The sequence below is a fragment of the Chaetodon trifascialis genome, chromosome 8 (assembly GCF_039877785.1).
Source record: "Chaetodon trifascialis isolate fChaTrf1 chromosome 8, fChaTrf1.hap1, whole genome shotgun sequence".
NCBI classification, from domain to species: Eukaryota; Metazoa; Chordata; class Actinopteri; order Chaetodontiformes; family Chaetodontidae; genus Chaetodon; species Chaetodon trifascialis.
In genome coordinates, this window is record NC_092063.1 from 3,376,419 (window position 1) to 3,397,246 (window position 20,828).

Genomic DNA, 20,828 nt, shown 5'->3' on the forward strand with positions numbered 1-20,828 from the left:
GCTTCCTGTGAGGCCCCCACTTTCATGGAAACGCTGGAGCACCTTTAATATGGTGCAAATGAAAATGTGCTAACATGTGGGTTCACCCCCTTTCATGCGTCACTGCTGATCCTGCATGTGCATTAAACCAGCAGCAGGAACATCTGGGGCTTCCCTGCCAGGGAATCTCATCAGCCGGGGTGTCTGGAGGTTTGATGCCATGAAAGTCACAGTGAATGCTAAAAAAAAAGAAAAGAAGCAGTGTAACGTGGAAGTGTGTGATGCTCGGAGTGCAGTGCGCTGCTGGCTCCAGCCCACAGAGGAGTGGGAGCCTCCACAGGCTCGCTCTGATTGGCTCACACACGGCTAACTCCATTTTGGAAAACAGCTGTTTGAAGACACAACCTTTTCTCGTTGTTTTCCGACGGTACGCTAAGAAAAACCCACCCAGGCTGTGGACACATTCTTCTTCACCTTCACCGCGGGGTGTTTGTCCCTCGCACCAGCCGGCTTCCGTCTCTGCCCAGGTCGGCGTGCTGCGTTTTTTTTGTCCGGCTGCCAGGAAACTTAACTGCGGATCCATGGTGCTAAATTTCCATTGTAACAAGTGGATAACAGGAGGCGACCCGACCAAGGTGAGTGGCGGTCTTTTCGGTTACGTGTGCGGCTTTTACGCGTTCGGGGAAAGTGAGCAGCGGCGCGAAGCCGCGGAGTCACGAAGCGACGCGTTCTGCGTGATTTTAACGATTCGGCCAACGAGCCGCGGCAGACGAACCGTCGCTGCCGCCACACCGAGTCCGCCTGTCTGCTCAAACGAACGTCTCCGTCCCCGCAGATATCTGAGTGTTAATGGTTTTCATGTGCCTCCTCTGATGTCTTTGAAGTGTAGCCTTTGTGTGCGTGTGTGCGCGCGCGCGCGCGTGCAGTTTAAGGGATTGGCGCGCGCGTCCTTCCCACACATTAGCTGCTGTGTTCAGGGAAGCTAATGACAGCCTGGATGGCTTTGAAAGCTCTCATCTCCTCCTCTCATCGACTGTGCTTTTTTTGTGCTCTGTCAATGCGCCCAGCCTGCCCTCCTCCTCCTCCTCCTCCTCCTCCTCCTCCTCCTCCTCTTCATCCTCCTCCTCCTCTGTAAACACAATCAACTTGGTCCTCCATCTCCTAACTCGGTAAGATAACAAGGCGGTGATGACAGCAGGCTTTTCATGCAGTGATCTGGCTTTTTCTGGAGGGGAAACTTGCAAAGATCGCAGGACTGGAAGGGGATGGAGATCCCCCCCCCCCCCCGACCCCCCACTTTGCATGAGTGTTGCTGGGCAAGGGCCAGTGTTACTGGGCATGAGCACTGGTGAAAATAAACACTGGCTCCATGCCTGCCTGTGGTGGTTTGCTTCACTGTCGACCGACTGTAACCAGAGCAGCGTCCTTCCTGAGATCAGACCGTAGATGTGAAAATGTTCACATTAAACTTGGAAGTGTTGCAACACAGCAACCAGCCTTATTTCAGACCAGTGCCAGCAGACCGAGCTGGATGGTGACATGTCTTGACAGGGACGAGCTTAACGAAAAACAGGGAGGAACTGTGATGTGCACTGATTGGGCATTTCATGTCTCGGGGAGGCTGTTGCACATCAGCGGTGACGCTTTAAATTCCACATTTTGGGAAGAAAAGCATGTGATTCTGTAACATGAAGGCGTACTGATGTGTGGCTGTTGGTAATGATTTTTTTCCGCTTGTAATTGTCTGGATTAATCAAGGGGTTTTGTCTGTCCTACACTCTTTACTGTCACGTAAGAGGAAGCAAACTGGAAAATCTTCACAATTTAGATGCTGCAACTCGGGAATTTATGCAGTAGTTTCATATTATTTGGACTGATCATTTCATCCTGAGCAGTATGCTAGAAAAAACAAACGCACCCCATGTTTGCATAATATAAGAGCTCCAGCTGAGGGTGAATCTGTCTGGCTGTACTTCAAAAGAAAACCTCATTCCTGCGCAAAATCCTGACATTAACGAGCCTGTGATTTTTCCATATTGGTGCCAAAGTCACGTTTTAAGCCACCTGATGAGTTTGAGGTTAAATTTCGTGCGATTTGTGCGCTCTCACGGCAGATACGGCCTTCTCTGGAGGAGCTCCGCGCTGCCTCGGCTCGTCTCTTTGTAGCAGCTAACCAAACATGGTCTGTTATCCTTCAAAATGGCCAGTGGGGGGGTGGAGAGCAGCCAGAACAGAGAGCGCGGTGATGCAAGAAAAGCCCGGCTACCGGAGCGACACACATGCCCTGCTGACCTTGGACAGAGCCCTGCAGAACCTCCCCTCCTGCCTTTCAATCACGTTCACCGAATCAAAACGCGTCAGCACACAGGGAAAAACAGACCACCTGCCATCAAGACTACACGCGTTCATGTTTCGGCCGTTATGAAGGCTTGTCCTCAGGGGCCTTTGTGCACTGTGCCTCTTCTAATCTGTGACCCTGGTTATCCAGAAAGCAGCCAGATCACGAGTAATCAGGTCACGCCAGTACAGTTCTGATTATCTGCAGTGCTGCATGACCAACGGCGCTCTCCTCCTCCTCCAGCTCCTTTAGTAAACACAAGTGATATCTGCTCCTGCTGAGGGCTGCCAGCAATAACATGATTACCCTGAGAACCCCTCTGTCCCTGTGCTGAGAGGCTGCGTTAGGCATGCAGGACGGCGGCTGGACGGTGACTGCGTGCTTGTTTCTGTCAGCTGTTTTTCTCGACGTGGTTTTTCCCTCTGTGCTCCACATGCAGCGCGTTAAGCGAGCTTCCCTCCGCGCCTTGCGTGCTGGTGTAATGCACTTTAATAACGGGTGTCTGAGGCAGCTGGTCTGCAACGAGGGCGAGACTTTTCATGCTTTTGACAAAAATAGAAAACTATTCTCAGAATTGGTTCAAGCGGCCTCTGGATTTCTTTACGGCCACAGTCCGTCACCTGCCCGGAAACCTTCCCCTGTTCGTCACATCAGGACCGTCCGTCGCTGAGTCCAGAGCGGTCAGCAGGGGTTTGGTGCTGTGCGAACGCGCTGCTCAGGGTCTATTTTTGTACGCGTCTCTCTGTGTAATCATGGCTTTAATGTGTCCATATTCTGTGGACGGGGTTTGTCGGTTCAACTGCATTGACCTCCAGCCACATTCTTTGCCCCGAGGACTTAAGCTCCTCTGTTTTTAGCTCCCTGACTTCCCCATGAGGAGAAACTGAGTGCCGGCGGCCCGGCCTGTGGTGTCTCATGTACCAGACGGAAAAATCCTTCAGATACACAAAGAGACGCCGGACCGCTGCCAGAGTCTCAGGTCACGAGGATGAAATAATTATTTTTCCCTGATTTCACTGATTGTCTGACATTTTTTCACAGTGTAGCTGCAGCCGTCATGAAATATCAATGAAAGGTGCATTTAGACATATAGATTTGTTTAATGAGCTTCTGTCATTCTTCTAATTTCGTCGTCTGGTTTTAAAGCTCCTTTAGGTTTAACCTTTATTGTGAGGCCTTTTTGCTTTGATAATGGCGCTCTAAGCTCCAACAGTGATCATCTTCATGACATTTAATAATGATGATTGAGCTGTCGCCTCCTCTGATGGCTACAGGTACGTTCAATGAAATGATGATACAGGCGCTATAAATAGCCACAGCTGTGGGTCATGGTCTTGTGTAATTATAGCTGCTCTGGCGTTGTTGGATGAGGTGCAGACGTGGCACAGCGGGGGAAATCGCACTCCTCTTTGCCTCTTTTAATTGACTGGCGTAACGAGTGGTGAATCAGGCTCAGCGTTGATATTAAAGCAGGGGATTAAGGTCATGTCTACACCTGTTTATGACTCGAGGTGCGCCGGTCTACTGGTTCTGCTGCATACCAGGCTGAAACATTCATGCATGTGGTGCCTGGACTCTAAATCTGCAGAGGACGGAAGTTAAAAGGTTAAAATTCCCTTTTGAAGGTATGAAAAAATGAAGCTCCTTCAGGGACAATAATTTTCCTGGAGCTCGAGACGACAGACCAGTTCAAAAAGCAAAAATATTCCATTTTCTCTCACGTAAGAGACGGAAATCCTCACATTTTAGAAGCTGGGACTGTCAGGGTGATTACTGCAGACTGAAAATGCATAAAACTGGTGGACCAGTCTGACCAGTGACAGAGCAGGATGTTCCAATTAGTGGAAATAAATGAGCTGTCTTTCCCAATTCTCCATCATAAACCCGCTTTGATTTGCATTACTGCTATCAATGCTAACATATGCTAACATTATCCATTTCATCTGGTGCCATTTCTAAGTCTCAGCTGTGCAATAACACTATTTATTACCCACATTGGCAACAGTATTTTTAGGATCCGTCCATAATGTTTAGATCCGCGGCTGTTTTTCTCTTCTGTACCTTGTACGCTTTTTTTTTTTTATCTTGACCCTTTTGTGCCACCGTCTTTGCTTTTTGCTGGCTGTCACGACTTAATTTCCCCAGTGTGGGATCAATAAAGTCTTATCTTATCTTAAGCATCCTTGCTCGTCAGCAGGGTCATATTTAGGTGCTGAGACGGAGTGTTTTCAGTCCCCCGGCTGCAAAGATATGAGGGAAGACGGCGACAGACAGCAGAAAGCACAGTTATTCTCCAGGAACAGTCTGAGAAGTTTCTGTGCGCGCTGTGAAACTGGGTCACCATGAAATACTCTCTAACCTCTGAGAAGACACGCTGACCACAGCCTCTGCGACTCCCAAGTCAGCGTGCCCACGGGGAACGAGTGTGTCACGCTCAGAAGATAGACTCGCTTCAGTGTTTGGTAGATTTCATTACAGCTGGCACAGGAAACGCTGGCCTGACCCCGCCGGTCGAAACGGCTTCGTCCAAAGCTCCGTTTGAGACGGGCGGCTAACGCTCACATGGATGTTACATATGCATCAGTTATTACTACAAGACCCAAACGATGTATGTCCTCATCCTGACGTTCGACTGCTTTCTCCTCACAGTGGCATCTGTTTTTCAGCCAGTTGATTAAATGCAGTTACAGCCGGACCTCACGACCTCAGCCGGATTGGAGCCACAACATCAGCATACATTTCACAGATAAGGTTGAGGTGTTGAATAAACAGTGTTGAGTCTCTGTGCCGAGAGGATTTTTAATCAAGCCTTATTATGCAAATGGATTCTCATCCGTGCGAATTGGAGTGGAAGTAACATAGACGCGTCCGTTTTTCAGCCAAAGGTGATTTGATGGGAATCTCTGGAAAAATGAAAATGATTTTTTAAATTGTTTTAGATGAGGTGGCCCATTTCAGATCCCATGTGACGTGAACGAAGCGCTAAAATCGTCGAACATTCAAAGCGACGTGACGGAGAGATGCTGAGGATGAGAGGAACTGCGTGACCTTCAGCGTTTGACGGGGAATCGCAGGCTTGTGATCCGCTTCCTGCTTTCATTTGACCCACTTTGGGAACTCTCAGGCTCGGCTTGCTTTAAAATATTTGATTGTTTTTCTCAAAAGGTTTTCATCCAAATCCCAGCGGAGGAGAAGTGACGAGCTCTGTTGATAGGAGGCTGCTTGCAGGAACTGGAGAGCAAATCACTGGCTGTCATTAATATTCACTTGACAGAGATGTATTAAAAGTATATCCCATTTCCTGTTCTGCTGCTGCTGCTAGAGGAAATGTTTTAATTGCTCTTAATAAGACAAATAAATGGTTAGTGTTTCATGGCCTGTAGGTAAGCCTTCATGATGACTGACTGGTTTTAAACAGAAGGCTCTGCTCGTCCTTTTGAAGACTGAGACTCTGCAGGTACGACAGGTACGGGCCCCGAGACTAACAGCATCCCGTCGTCCTGGAGACGATAGAGGATGTGTTTGGGTCAAATGGAGATCTTCACCAGGATGCCTCTGGGGATGGATGGATGGATGGATGGATGGAGGGATGGATAAACTGAATGAAGTGCTGACTACAACGGAGCGCCTCCTCTCATGCTGTACTTACTATCACATATAATTGTCGTCTTTTCTTGTTTGTCAGTCTAATCGGTTGATTCAGTGATGTTTTGGTTTGCTGTGATGGTACGTGCTGCATCGCTGACACGCTAAAATCCTAAAGGATCCATTAAACTCACTAGTTTTTCCCCGGTGTTACTACGATGTGAACAACAAATCCTAGTTAGCTGTTAGCAGCCAGCGGCCAGCAGATTCCTGCAGTGTGTTTGGATAACTGAGCTATCAGCTAGTGGAGCCAATAGAGCTAACCGCTAACAGAGCTAACAGATAATGGAGCTCATAGAACAGCTAACGTAACTAAACACAGCAGAACCGAATGTTTCTGTTCAGAGGAACGTAAAGCAGTGAAAAGTGAGCCGCAGTTTGTCATGACAACAGAAGATTACAGTAAATAAATGTACTGCAGTACTTCAGCTGAGTACAGTTTGGAGGTAAAAGTACTTTGAGGTAAGAGTTAAAGTCACAGACGTTTACATTTGACCAAACTGTCACAGATGACAATAACCAAACAGACTTACTGCGGTTCTGTGTGACGGTGAGGTTCACCGCTTTGTCAAACACATTGGATAAAGGGTGTTACTACATGAGCTCAGGAACTGGATTTGGTGTTTACTTTTACTTGAGTTAAAGACCTGAATACTTCCTCCACCGTGTTGACATTGTGTCCTGCTCATTATAGAAGCTGAAGCTGTTTGTCCGGCTCGCCCTCATGAACGATGCTTTGGTTATCTAGAGGAAAGTGCGGCGGCGGCGGCGGCCTCTTCTCTCGTCCCTGTGTTTGCTCATGATGAGGATTACGTATGCGCCTTTTTATCCCTCCTCAACTCTGCAAATCGAATCACATGACGCCCACGTCCTCCCAGACCTGCGGGAGGAAAGTGTGATGATGCAGCTGAGTGGAATTACTTGGCAAACCTCAACATCAGCTCAGGTGAGAGGAGCGACCGGTGCTCTTCACATTATTTGAAGTGCAGCATGAACAGCAGTAATCAGATCTCTGCTTCGGGAGCGAGCCGGCTTCGGCTGGACGCGGTTTCTGTTGTGTGTTTGTTTAGAGGCGATGGGGGAGCTGAGGGTGAAATCCCTCAAACAGGTGGTGCAGAGAGACGTAGCCCTCAGATTGGCTGAGTGGTGTGCAGGAGGAGGATGTATTGTTTCTCAAGTTCTCAAAGAAGCCATGAAAACAGCGGCGCCAGCGGGGTTATTTCCTTATTTAGAAAGCACAATAAACATGCACGCATTCTTTCCCTGCGCCTCTCGTCCGTCCTCTTTTTACCGTCCTCCTCAGTCTTCTCCTCGTCCTCAGCTGCTTTCCGCCCTCTCCTCTTCATTTTTCTTCACACCCTCCCTCTCGCCGTCATACCGTCTCTTCTCCGGTGAACCCAGGGGTCCTGCTCAGCCTCCAGTGTGTGCGCAGAGAGCCTGGGAAAAGATAGGGCATAAACAACGCAGCAAACAAACCACCTGCTTCCTGCCGAGGTCTCGTGTTGTTAAATGTGTGGACAGAAATAGAAGCGGGCAACCTTGCAGCAGAATTACAACAGATAGAATGGACAGCGGGAGGAGAATCGCCGACCGGCTCAGCGGTTATACATGTGGTAACAACTGGTGACACCTGAGGACCTGTGGGATTGTGGAGATTGATTACATGATTAGCTGATCGATGCATGTGCAACAGTTTTGACCTATCGAGGTCAGGTATGACTGAAGTTTGTGTGCCTGCACCAGCCTGTAAACATGTTTACCTCTGCTCCAAATGTTAATGTGGAGGTCTATGGGGATTGACTCGCTTTTGGAGCCAGCCTCAAGTGGACATTTGAGGAACTGCAGGTTCTGAGACTTTCAGACTCACTTTCAGAAATCTTTCAATGATTGTTTGAAATTATTCAGTTTTAAATGAGTTAAAACAGAAAAAACAGCAAGTCTTCATATTTTAAAAGCTGGAAGAAGACAATATTTTGCTGTAACGATTAACTGTCAAAACTGTTAATTTTCTGTTGATTTGTCTTCTGTTTCAGCTTCATAAGCACAGATTCATGACTAATTGTTCCAAAAGCCAAAGTTTCAGTGTTTTCTTTGCCGTCTGTCGTTGGAAACTGAATATGTCCAGGTTTTGGACTGGCAGGAGGACAAAAGAAAACACTTTAGGAAACTGTGATGGACATTTCTCGCCGTCGTCTGACATTTTATTGGCAAAGAAAATTGATAAAACAGATTCCAGACGAATCAATAATAACAATCCCAAAGAAATTCAGTTTGCTGCAAAATCAAACACAGAAAATCATCGAACCTTCACATTTAGGAAGCTGAAGGGAGAGAAGTTTGTGCTTCATTAAATAACCGATAAGATTATTGAATTATCAGAATAGATGATAGATCAGCTAATTGAGCAATCATTGAATTATGTGAGCTGTGCGAGAGCAACATGACGACAAGAAGATGCTCGTCATGATTTCCTGGAGCCAGCGCGAGCAGCCGAAGACGTTTCATATCGAACAGAGAAAGAACATTTGAGCAGCTGAATACCATATTTGGAATTTTCCCCTCAAAGAAATGAATGGATTGTCAAAACAGATTTTCACTTTTTTAAAATAAACTTAATGGAAAAATCAGCCAAGAACAGACAAAAACCTAAACAACTTCCAGAGCAGCATTCCTGAAATAGTGTTTTTAATGGGTCCCTTCGGCTCTCAGGACTTTTCCAGACGCACCACAGAGTCACCCAGATCTGAATACTTTCAGCACCTTTAAAGAAACACACCCACGTCACATCCTTCACTTACAGAATCCCAGAGAGCGGCTTCACTCGGCCGTAAATTTTTCTGCCTTTTTAAGTAAACACGAGAATAACTGTGCCTGGTTTTACGGTGCGCGATGTTAAGTATGAGCGCCGCCATAATAAAGTATGTTCCCCCGACATGTTTGTTTTTGTCACAGCGCAGCCTGCGAAGAGTCTCGAGAGCCTGAATCACGGGCGGCTGATGAGACTCAGTCACACCCATCCCTATTCACACACACACACACACACACACACACACACACACACACACACACACACACACACACACACACACACACACACCAGCAGAAACCAGGGGATTCCCTATAGCTCCAGACAGACCATGCTGTCACAGTGCACTCAGTCTCATATGTCGGGCCACTCGTCTCCTCCGCCGGCAAAGCATCGATCCGTCGCAGCTTATTCGCTGGTTTCGGTCCGCAGGGACAGTCCCGCAGAGGACAGGGTGTTGTACATCTCACACTTCTGGTAATGTAACCTTCACTTCCCTCCACACATGGACATCTGATCCTGCACGGGAGCCCGCTCCTCTGCTGAAGGCTCAGCAGGACCGTGACGCCCCGGTTCTCTCGCATCAAGAGCTGGTATCGATTGACCCGGCTGCTGCTAACAAAGGGGAACACGGCGTGGAGCAGAAGTGTTGTCTGTCTCTTTTATTGTGCCATCTGTTTAACAGGTGAGGCAGCTTGCGAGCTTGGCTCAATGAATGGAAGTGCTTTGGCGTTTGGGGTTTGCGAGTGTCACTGAGAGCAGGTCTGTCTTCAATTACACTGATTCAAACAAACGTGTTGTAGAAATATTTTCTTCTGTCAGCATTTGTCAGTGTTACTTCTCAGCTGCGGCACTCTTTGTGGGTTTTGTTAATTGGAAGCCGTGAAGGACTTCCTGTGTCATGTAATGTGATGCGCTCATTGGGTGGAGTTGCTTGGTGATGTCATTCATTTCTTCTTGAAGGAATAGTTTGACACTGTGTGAAACAGGCTTGCTGGCCTCTTTGCGTAGACTCAGACGAGAAGATGAAAACCGCTCTCACGTCTTCGCGTTCGACACGGAGCTGCAGCCGCAAAGTCTCGTCATCACTGCGGTCGAGTCCAGGCAGCCAGCGGTCACTCCAGGAAGTCACTGCACCCGACCAAGAAATAGTCCGGTGTAAGGTGATGCAGCTGAGGTCGGCCTCAGCCAGACATCGCAGCACGCCGGCTGGTGAAGCAGCCCCTTGACTGTCCCCTCAGAGGCCGGTTTGGAAACTTTTGAATGGAGGCAGATTAGGACAGAATTTGTAAAATGTGTTAAGACTTAAAGCCGTACGTCTTTGCAATAATAAACTGCACATCCGGTGTAATAAATGAATGCCAAGTAAACTTAAATAACATGAATAAATAGCTGCTGTTAGTAACTCTGGATAACCTACTGCAGGCAATGGCCCCCCAGTGGACCCCTCCAACAATGCAGCAAGACGCCCAGACTACAGTCGACTTGTGTCTATTTACAGTTGTTTAGCGTCTTGATAGCCATTTTTGCGTTGCTGTAGTCATTTTGCAGGACTGGTTGGTTGACATGACTACGCAGACCCTGTAACACATGCTAATTAGCGAGCTTTAGAGGTCCTGCCAGGTAGCTTTTTTATCTTTGGACAGAGGCTAGCTGTTTCCCCCTGCCTCCAGACTTTATGCTAAGCTAAGCTAGCCATGTTTTGTCTGTAGCTTCATGTTGACAGATGTGAGAGTGGTATCAATCTTCTTATTTAATTAGTGATGATTGCTCTGCTGGAAGAGAAAGGGGTAGTCTTACTGCTGATGATCGACATCTTTTGTTTGCGGTCAGCTGGTATTTATGAAACAGGAACATCTGTTACACACTTGATTTCAAAATGAATCAAAAGGTTATTTTGCATCAAAAGCAGTTTTGTTGAGTGATTTCTTACAAATTTCTGTCGATTCGGCTTCACATCACTCACAGCTCTCGTCGTCATGCTTCCGTCTCTCATGTAATTAACGCTTCACTAAGCCTCAAAAGAAAACTAGTTCTTTTGAAATTTGGAGTTTGAAATATGTGCTTGCACGTGATATAATGCTAAAAAGGCTTAGGCTAAAGCTGCATGTCGGCGTTGAATCCACTCCTCACATGCTTGCTTTTGTGTTTTAAGCTTACAAATGCTTCAAGAAAAGACGCCACCCTCCAAACACAGTCGAGCCTCATGCAAACCACAATGACATGTAGAGAAATGCAAAGCCTGACAGGCCCGGTGTCGTCTAGGCACAGATACTAAGCTCTGATTGGACAGTTGTTGTCCGGAGGCGGGGTTTAGCACAGGGTCAGCTGTTAGCTTGCTGTTAAAGATGTGGGAGAGATTTGTTTGAGAGGCTTCGGTTCAGCTGATGGTCGCTCAGAGGGCGAGACGTGCGTCATCGTTCAGCAGCAGCTCACCTGCCCACAAGGTAACCTGCAGGACGAAGTCAGGAGGACTTCCTGTGCTCGGACACTTCACCGCACAGGTTGTCTGTGAAGGCTGGAATCGATTTTTCTGACCAACATGTTCCTTTGGTTCCTCTCTGACCTTCTTCAGGGAGCAGATGGTCGATCGGGTGGTCGGGCCTGTTTTATAAAGCCGTCAGCGCTGAAGAAAACCGACGCGTTACCAACCTGCTGTTCACGTTCCAGCTTCATCGTGTCTTTATGTTGACTTTACTGCACCTCAGCACAACAACAACAACAACGAGCCAACGACAGGCAGCTCTTTTATATTCAGGGTTCCACATTCACAAATGTGAATGTTTTCTGCTTTTCTTAGTCTTAAAGGAGAGTAAACTGAGTGTCTTTGGGTTTTAAATTGGTTGGACAAGTTTTATACAGTACAAGAGCTCAGGGACGTTGGGAGTAATGAGACATTTTAAGGATCAATCGATTACGTGAGGAAACAATCAGTTGACTGACTGCAGTGTTAGTATGTGTAGTCGCAGTGGTAGTATTAGTAGTGGCAGGAGTAGTAGTGGTTGTAGTATTTGTAGTAACATTAGTTGTAGCCACAGTAGTGGTAGTAGTAGTATTAGTAGTGGTAGGGGTAGTAACAGCAGTAGCAGTAGCAAGAGTATTAGTGGTAGTATTCATAATAGTAGTAGCAATAGCAGTAGTATTATTGGTTATAGTATTTATAGTAGCAGTGGCAGTAGTGGTAGTGGCAGGAGTAGTAAGAGCAGTAGCAGTAGTATTAGTGGTTGTAGTATTTATAGTAGCAGTGGTAGTGGTGGTACTCGCAGCGGCAGTAGTATTAGTTGTAGTATTCGTTGTAGTAGAAGCATTAATATTTGTTGATGTAGTATTTGTAGCAGCAGCAGTAGTAGTGGTGGTAGTAATCGTAGTTCATAGTGAAGTAGTTACATGTTTTTATATTTCAGATGCCTTCAGATGACTTAACTGTACACATTTAAGTAGTAGAAGTACTATTAGTACTGTATCACATTACTTAACTGTTGAGTAGAGTTGAATCAATCAATCAATCAGTCGATCGATCGACTGATTGTTTTTCTCGTCAGATAAAACATTTAAAGATTGAATTGTTTCTGACATTTTCCAAACTCAACAACAAGTGATCCACAAGTGAATCAATAAGGAGAGTGATGCTGGGCTGCAGCTCGGCGGGCCAGCAGCCTCCTCCAGAGCGCAGGGCCGCCGTGTTTTTCCAGCCATGATCTCTCATCAATGCTGACAATTGATCTCTGAAGTCCTCCGTCCGCGAGCGCGCGGAGATAATCTGTCCGAGATGGATTGATTATTGATTTGGCTGAAGCTCTGTGAAGCAGCGGGATGGGCCGGACCTCTTGTTTTATTCATGGCTTCGCTCCTTCCCGCAGCAGCTGATGCTAATGGCCTCGGTCAGGCTGATTCATGATGCCTTCAGGCGCCCGCGCTCCGTGCGCTCATTTAGGACGCCAATTATGTGAGAGCACCCCGTGTTAACAGTGATAACTCTGCATGTCTGACACAGAAGATGTAGACTTTTACTTAAAAGTGAGCTTGAAACTTTGAGGAAGCGAGAGAGAGAGAGTTAATAATCACCAGGGGAAATTAGGCCTTCGTGCCCGGCCCAGATCCCACAAGAGGAGGAAGGATGTGGGGCAGATACGCGCGCGGAGCTGAGCGGACTTTGGGCTTTTAGTTATTTATGAGGGAAAAGCCGGAGAGGAACAACAATGCTGAGCCCTTGTGTTTGAAGTGGGCTCGCTCTCAGCCGAGCAGCTGCTGACATCATGTGAATAGACGGTGCCCAGACCACGTTTGAAGGGGAGGGGGCGTGAGGCGGCGAGCGGGAGGGCGCACCAGCGTCACTGCGCTCTGACTGTGCGGCACCGGGCGGCGGAGGGCGGATGGACGCGGGCGAAGCAGCTCTGATCGGTTCGGTGAGGCTGTTGTTCGCTTTGGATTTGTCTTTTGATGTATCGATTGAGAGCTGGGGGGTTTTCACTAGAGATGAAACGATTAATTAATGGCGTTTTAAGTAAAAACGTGCTCTCGCTGCAGCTTCTCAAATGTGAGGATTTAACTCGCTGTGAAGTGAGTTTTGGGGCTGTTGGTCGGACAAAACAAGACATTTGAAGACGTCATCTGAGAGTTTGAGGACTGAAGCTAATGATTATTTTCACCTATTGATCTGATGATTATTTTCTTGATTAGTTGATTTTTTTTCCCCTGTAAAATGTCAGGAAATTGAGAAAAAGCCTCTCAAAGTGATGCCTTTAAATGCCCAACCAACAGCTCAAAACCCAGACATTCACTGTTCAGCTCATTATTATATATGACAAAGAAAAACAGTAAATCCTCAAATTTGAAACACTGACACGTACAGAAAATGGGGATTTTTATTTTAAAAATAACAAAGAACTGCCAAGTAATCATCTGTTGATCGGCTTATTGATTAGCTGTCGCAGCTCAACATTTAGTTATTTTTTGACATCGTACAGATCAGGTGATGAATCGAGATAAAAGCCCGGTCAGGTTAATTGATAATCGTTTTTGATGTTTGTTCGTTCCATCGTGTCAAACTTGGAGGCGGTTCGTTAAGCGTCCGGGGTTGAAAGGGTCAGTGGAAAAGTTGGGTTGCCATGACAGATGAAAGTCAGAGGCCTCTTGCCTCGTCAATAAATGCAGCAGAATCAGTTGACAGACTTGAAATTGGCCATGTAGACGGCGCTAATGGATGTCAGAATCAGCAGCGAAGCCAGTCTTTGTGCGGGTTATTGCAGATAATGTGAGTTTATTACACACAGATCAGGCTTAAAAGGCTCCAGCGGGATGGTAGCGAGCCGGCCTGTCTAATGGGCCCGCTGTAAGAGGCTGTGCTGACTCATATTCCCCCAGTGATCTCAAAGGCTTTTGTTCCTAATTTCTCCACACCAGAACCTCCCCTGTTCCTGCCCAACGCGCCCGCTGCTCGCGCTCTAGCCTGTGGTGAAGGAAGCCTCTCTCTCCCTCAGAATAAGGAATTACCAGAATCTGAATTTGTTCCAGAAATGACTTTTGTGGAGCGTCAGGAAGAGGAAGCAGAGCTGCTGCGGTTTCCCTTCGAGGGCCGACTCTTTATTGTCTTGGGTGAAAATGCGCACCTGTGACATTTGTCAGGTGGAAGTGTTTTCCAGCCGCAGCTGCAGCCCTCCGCATTAAGACAGCCTTTTTGTTTAACTAGGACGTGCCCTTTCACAGAGCCCTGAATCAGAATTTATCCAACGTGGTCACGAGATGCTGGGAGATTTCAGTGAGGACGCTGAAAATGATGCAAGACTGGCATCAGAGCTGCAATAGGTCAGAATATTACATGAACATTACGCCTTTGAGAGGACGAACTTTAAAGAAACACGCTGGTGTCAGAGGCAACAAACGTGACGATCGACTAACAATTGGAGTCTTGTATCAAGTGAAAATGCCAAACATTCGCTCCAGACTCTCAAACATGATGCTTTGCTGCTTTCTGTTTTCTCTTATTGGAAAATTTACGTCCTTCTCTGTATCTCAACATACAAACGAGGGAAACCTCAGTCATTTCCAAGCCGTGAGTAAAGGTTTTGAATTGAATCCAATAGATTCTAGTTTGGGGCTGTTTGAGAAACATTCCTCTCTGGGAAATTATGACATTTTTCACTGTTTCTACTCTGTAGAATAGTGATGCTTCGATTCACTGTGATATAAGAATCAACAGTTATCAAACCACGTACAATCGCCAGTCTGCAGTATTAAATTCTACTGCATTGGTGTTTTTAAAGAACATACAGACTATTAATAGATAATAATTAGTGGTTTTCAATGTCCGATGCTGATTTTTGGAGAGCAGGGCGCTGATAGCCGATAAATAATCCTAATAATAACGAATGAGCCACATCTGCTGACCTTAAATTCACGTATTTAAGGCTCACGTCATTGTCTCTGTTTGAGCAGATCCTCATCGTGTCTCTACTGATTAAAATAAACATCATCTAAGTAAATGTCCACAGGTAATCAGAAAGGTAAACCTTCATAAAACAGAAACATGAATAAAAAATAAAATGTTCTTAACAGCAGCGTTCATCAGCATGAAAGGAAGGCACGAGCTGCGATCAGATCAGCGTGTTTCTCAGATCATCTGCTTCGACTCACTTTACATGTTCGTTTGCATTACACAAATCACAGCAGGCGAACAGCAGCAGCAGCAACCTGCGCTGCTTCAGTCAGAGAGCCGGCACGACGAACACTAGCTCCTCATCGCCGCGCGCTTCGTGGGTAAAGTGATCTTTAAAACGCGGCACCGTTAAACTGCTTCCAGCACAGCTGAGCCCAGGCCTTCAGGCAGAGGAGAGCGTCAACACGTGCTGAAGAGCAGGAGGCTGAACATCATCATCACCACCAGCAGCATCGTCATCCCTCCATGGAAACCTGCTAATGATCTCATGGCAGGATCTCGTCCACATGCGCAGGCAAGCCGACTAATTAAACAAGCAAACGGCAATTAGACGGGCTCCCATAAGCCTCATAACAACTGGGCCGACGGAGGAGGAGAGGCAGACAGCACACAACCCGTCGCTGCTGCTCTGCAGTCGGCGCTGCTTTTCATAGATTTTCTGAAGAAATCCATCAGGTAGAAAATCCACTGATGGTCGTTTTCAGATCGACATTTTCGTTTGGAAGAGGGCAGGTTTCACATCGCAGGAGCTGCAGTTTTAATCGCGTCATTTGATGTTTTGGGGGATTCAGTTAGAGGAGGGTCTGTATGACTCTGATTAGCTTAGCTTAGCATAAAGTCTGGAGGTGGGAGGAAACAGCTGGACGGGCTCAAACAAAATCTGCCCTCCAGCGTCGTTAAGACTCTCACATTTTATGGAAGTGTGAAAACAACTAGGCACTCTACGTGGAGTTTATGGGCCAGGTTATTTCCTGGCTTGGACCATTTTGTTGCGTTTGCACAGAGCCAGGCTAGCTGTCCTGCTTTTGAGCAGCTGCTGCAGCTGAAAGTTAACAGTGTTGATTTCACTGGAGATGATAACTGTCGTGATAAATTCGTCCCAGCTGGAGCTAATTATGTTAATCCTGTCTGTGTTGTTAATGTGCTCTCTGCATGCTGGTACGTGTACATTTACTACATCTTCTGGATGAATAAACACCACTCTGTTTCTTCTTTCATGCACAAAAATATGAGGAGTGGACTGTGTGTGGACGGTCTGTGATGAGCGTTCTACGAAAAGCAATCATCTGGTGTTAATTTCAGACAGGAAGCTGGTGTCTGCGTCTCCCAGATAAACCTTTAAACACACCAAGCCATCATTTTAAGCTAATCATCTTAAAAGTGAATTGAGACCTCCAGGATTCAGAGCTGTGGAGCAGCAGTCTGTGAAGCTAACGTTAGCTGAAGCAGCTCCAGAGCCGTCGACAGCGTACAGGCTAACGTAATGTCCCAAACGGTCAGTTTTTATGTAGAAACCAGGCGAGAAAAAACACTTCTCTCTGATAAAATATGCTAAAATAAGAGTTTGATTTATCGCAATCGCAGAATTAGTCAGAAATGAGACATTTCCCTCAAGTTGTTTGGCACTAATGAGCGGTTAGTGCGAGGCTCAGTGGTTTGAAGTTAAGGTTGCGGAACAGGCAGTACTGTAGGTGTAATTATGAACCTGTGAGCCACCGGCCTCCCACGGTGATGTGGCTCACTAATGACTGTACAACCTGGCCATCTCGATGCCAGTCTGCGAGCGGATCGCACCGCCGTCTGCAGTCAGCACAGAGCGGCTCTTGTAGAAGCACTCGGGGAAATGCCAGCAGCCCCGAGCTCGCTGACATTTCCCGAGGTAGCGCTCTTACCTACGGGGGCTTCGAGATTTGCCCTTTGCTGCACATTTCACATTCCCAAAAAGTGCCGCCTCCGTCTGCGTGACCTCTCAGGGAATGACCCTGGGTGCTTCCTGTTTGGCACGGAGCACGCTGGACGTAAGAGAAAGAAAACAATTGTGGGACCTTTTGAATGATCCTGAAGGAATGTGAGTGAAAGAGTTTGGGAACAGACTGGCCCTGGGTCAGCATGCTGTAGCTGTGTCTCTTTATTCCTCCCGTTCTTTCTGTGGTTCCCCTTCGAGACTCCGGCCCCCTCCGTGTTTCTTAAAGATTCATAGCGTGGCTGCTCAGCTGTTCTGTCGTAGCAGAGGCTTTGCATGCTTTATTCGAGGGTCTGTGTGCGTCTGTAAGGCAGCGATGAGGCCTGTGGGGGGATCGTCAGGGGCCGACGCTGCTGGAGAGGATCGGCTGTGACGACATTTACGGCCTGATACAGTTTCTGTGGGTTTCCTTCTCCTTCCCGCTGCTGCTTTCTTATCTCCTCTATTCTTTCCTTTTCTGGAGCAGTCTCATTTTTTGTCCTCCTCTCTCCGAGGATTTACCAGCTGTATGGTGTTTTAGAGGTTGGCAGGATCTGTGACCCACTTAAATATGGACTGAGAACAGGAAACAGAGGAGGAAGGACTGGCTAATGGGAACGCTGCTTACTTCTTTTGCTGGGCTCTCTGTGGCTCCACCTCTCCTTTGAATGCTTTCAGACTCTTTTCCTCTCGTCTTCCATATTGATCAGTTCTCTCTCCAGCCCTCCACTTCCCTGTTTTTCCTAAATCTTTGCTGTGTAAGTACCTTCAGGACGCAGAGCTAGCAGTGGGCTAGCAGAGATTTTTGTTTTTCTTGATGTAATTAGGACAAGCAATTAGCACAGATGTCAGCGGTGCCATTTAGTCGCTGTGCAGAAATAGTAATGGAAATTATTATCGCCTCCATTCTTCTTAATCTCTCACACAGCTGCCGCCCATTCAGGTTGTGGAGGTGCTTCTGAAGTGCCCCCTCGCTGCCCACTCCCTCACTCAGCATTGGTCATCCTCTTAAATTGCTCAGCACTGTGGTTTTTTTCTTTGGTCTCTAGCCAGTGTTCCTGTGTGTCACGTTGATCCTGCTGAGGTAGAACTTCACAGGACACCGCGGTGCGTCCTCCCACGGGTCAGACGGGTGATTTATGCGCTCCTTGCAACACCTCCGCAGCCGTCTGACTCCCCCTCCTCTCCTCCCTCTGGCAGGTGTAATGAGAGCGCTGGTCATGGGCAGATGATGGACGTGGAGACGTCGTACTCGGACTTCATCAACTGTGATCGCACAGGCCGCAGGAACGCAGTGCCCGACATCACAGGGGAGGGGGAAGTAGCGGCCAGCACCAGTGAACTCACCAAAGACCTGGCGGAGATGGACCTGAAGGCTGCAGGTCAGTGAACCCACGTCAGTGCATGCATGCCACACACAGAGCTGAGCCGAGCCTCACAGAGATGCTCTGTAGTCTTAGGCCAGTGAGCTCATGATGAATCAGGTAAACGGATGAGGGAGTTAAAGTGGATTATTCAGCTGTTGACCACCTCCACTGCATTTACTGCCATTGCTAGCAAGCCGCTCTTTCACCCCAAATCTTGAAAAATGTTAAAAGCCGACTTCAAAAGTTAGCCACCCCACTCCCAGACTACCTCAGGCTAAGACCTTTGTCTCCATCGAAACAATCAGTGACATCTGCTAACCGGCTGACAGAAAAGAGGAAGGTAAGAGGAGGCGATGTGTGTTTGCTAACAAGGAGAGGCTGCAGCCACACAGCTGTCCTGAGCGCTGCCACGTCAAGAGGCCACAGCAGCTCAGGTGTGTCCTTACTCTCCTCTCTCCACTGAAACGTCTTTGAACTGTTGAACTCTTTTATTATTTCCTGCTGGATTGAACGCCAAGCTTGAAAAAAGTTTTAATTGACCCAGAATCCTTGGCAATTTCATCCCGACAAAGATAATGAAGAACTGCACGGCTTCAGTGCAGCGGACGGGTTCAGCCGTTAAGCCTGACTGAGCTCGGTCTAAGCTGTAGTCAGAGTTTATCTCTGTGACGCCTCATCAAACATCAAAACACAAACAGGTGGCGTTTCTCCGCCTGCAGCCTCAGTGAGAGCTGACGGCTGTGCTTCGTCGCCTCGGAGTTAAATGAGTCGTAACGGCAGCAGCACCGTGGCAGAAAGTCCCGGCTTCCTTCCAGAGCGGAGCTGTCAGGAGGAAACACTGCGCTCCATTGTCGTTCCCGCTGACTTCCTTTTCACTCAAAGACAAGTTTCCCATGACATGACAACCACTATGACTCCTATAAATCAAACTAATCTAGCGCTGGTCTGGTGGGAAGCCTCAGATTTGGAAATAATCTCATATCATGCTTGACACTGTTGCTACAGGAAGTTGTAGTTCCTTCCTCAGGATTCTCATTATCTTCTCCTTCTGGAGCCTGAAAGCAGATTTATTGCCGTTAGGAATGCCAAAGCACATTTGAGCTTGATAATATACACAATATTACACTGTTTTTGCCCCCCCCCATATTGTTTTCCTCCAGAAGGAGACCCAGGGGCCTCCCCAGCCCCTGAGGCAGAGGGCTCCACCAGCCAAGACGCCCAGGGAGGTGGAGGCCCGTCCTAAGCCCAGCCAGAGGCCGAAGGGGGGCAGAGCTGAGGAGCGAACCGCAGAGAGGAAGCAGGTGAAAGTGTGGAGACATGGAGGAAGGAAAGAGACAGTGTATATTGGCCGTCCTAAGTGGACACGAGGACACCTTTGCTCACTGCCGGCCCGTTTGGAGCTTCCGCGGCCCAAATGTACGCCTTTTCATCGGATCAGATTGTAACACAGAGAGCGGGACTGACGGCTGAGACGCTGCTCTTCTGCCTCATCCTGTTAGTCATTTATATTCCCGACGAGACGAGAAAGCACAGAAACTTTGACTTGGTTGTCTGTGGAGATGGACTGAGCTGAGCAGAAGTCGTTCATAACACTCCAGACATGGTTCCAGCCTACAGGAGACGTGTCGCGGTGGGCGTATTCATAATCATCTGTCTGTCATTTTCTTTCTACGTCTGCGTGTGTTCGTGACCCTCTCGTTCGACTCCATCGTCAAGTCGTTTCTCTTTTTTTAGTAACAAACATAGTCGCCATTATACTGTTGTGTACGGACTTCATATTTATTGCTAAATGTTCAGTGATAACTTTGTGATAGCAATTTTCTTTGTGTAATAAAATACTTATGAATTACTGTAACACTTGTTTCCTTTCACGCGTCTCGGTCGTGTTGAACGCAGCAGGTGCAGGAGCTGCAGCACCGACCGCGATTGAGTTTTTCCAGAGCAATAAATATTACTGAATGCAGCTTTTGTGTACATTAGCACGGCCACAGGATGACGGCACTTAACATTTCCACATAGCTCGGCCCCAGCCTTCTCATTTATCTCTTTATACAGTGAAGAAACAGAGGATGACAGAGCAGTTTTCTGTAAAGCTGCGTCTCTCTTTGTGTCCTCTTTAACAGGAAATACTTGACACGCTCTGTTGTAAAGTGACTTTATATCATAATGAAGATACACAGCATAAAGAAACAGGTTGACATGCAGAAAGAGTTCAATAACCGCTTTTATTATGCTAAAAGATTTTTTTTCCTAAGACGTCAATGTGTTATAAATGGAAGTGCTTCTTTTTATTTAGTCAAATGGAAAAAAAAAAT

General features: G+C 47.2%; 1 protein-coding gene across 2 annotated transcripts; it reads left to right on the top strand.

Moving 5' to 3' along the window:
* Positions 1-124: 124 nt before the first annotated feature.
* Positions 125-20,804, top strand: pkig (protein kinase (cAMP-dependent, catalytic) inhibitor gamma). 2 transcript variants are annotated; one of them, XM_070968801.1, is made up of 3 exons: positions 125-614; positions 18,347-18,528; positions 19,674-20,804. In XM_070968801.1, the coding sequence occupies exons 2-3, from the start codon at positions 18,375-18,377 to the stop codon at positions 19,754-19,756; spliced, it is 237 nt and encodes a 78-aa protein (XP_070824902.1). In that variant the 5' UTR covers positions 125-614; positions 18,347-18,374; the 3' UTR covers positions 19,757-20,804. The 2 variants fall into 2 exon arrangements, with proteins under 2 accessions (XP_070824902.1, XP_070824903.1); XM_070968802.1 differs by lacking the exon at positions 125-614 and adding an exon at positions 13,104-13,174 and having other exon boundaries at positions 19,674-20,366.
* Positions 20,805-20,828: the final 24 nt, after the last annotated feature.

Bases quoted from the DNA above. Each gene is read 5' to 3' on its own strand.
- pkig (XM_070968801.1), top strand. From the start codon at position 18,375: ATGATGGACGTGGAGACGTCGTACTCGGACTTCATCAACTGTGATCGC. The intron at 18,529-19,673 runs GTCAGTGAACCC...GTTTTCCTCCAG, and splicing joins GATGGACCTGAAGGCTGCAG to AAGGAGACCCAGGGGCCTCC.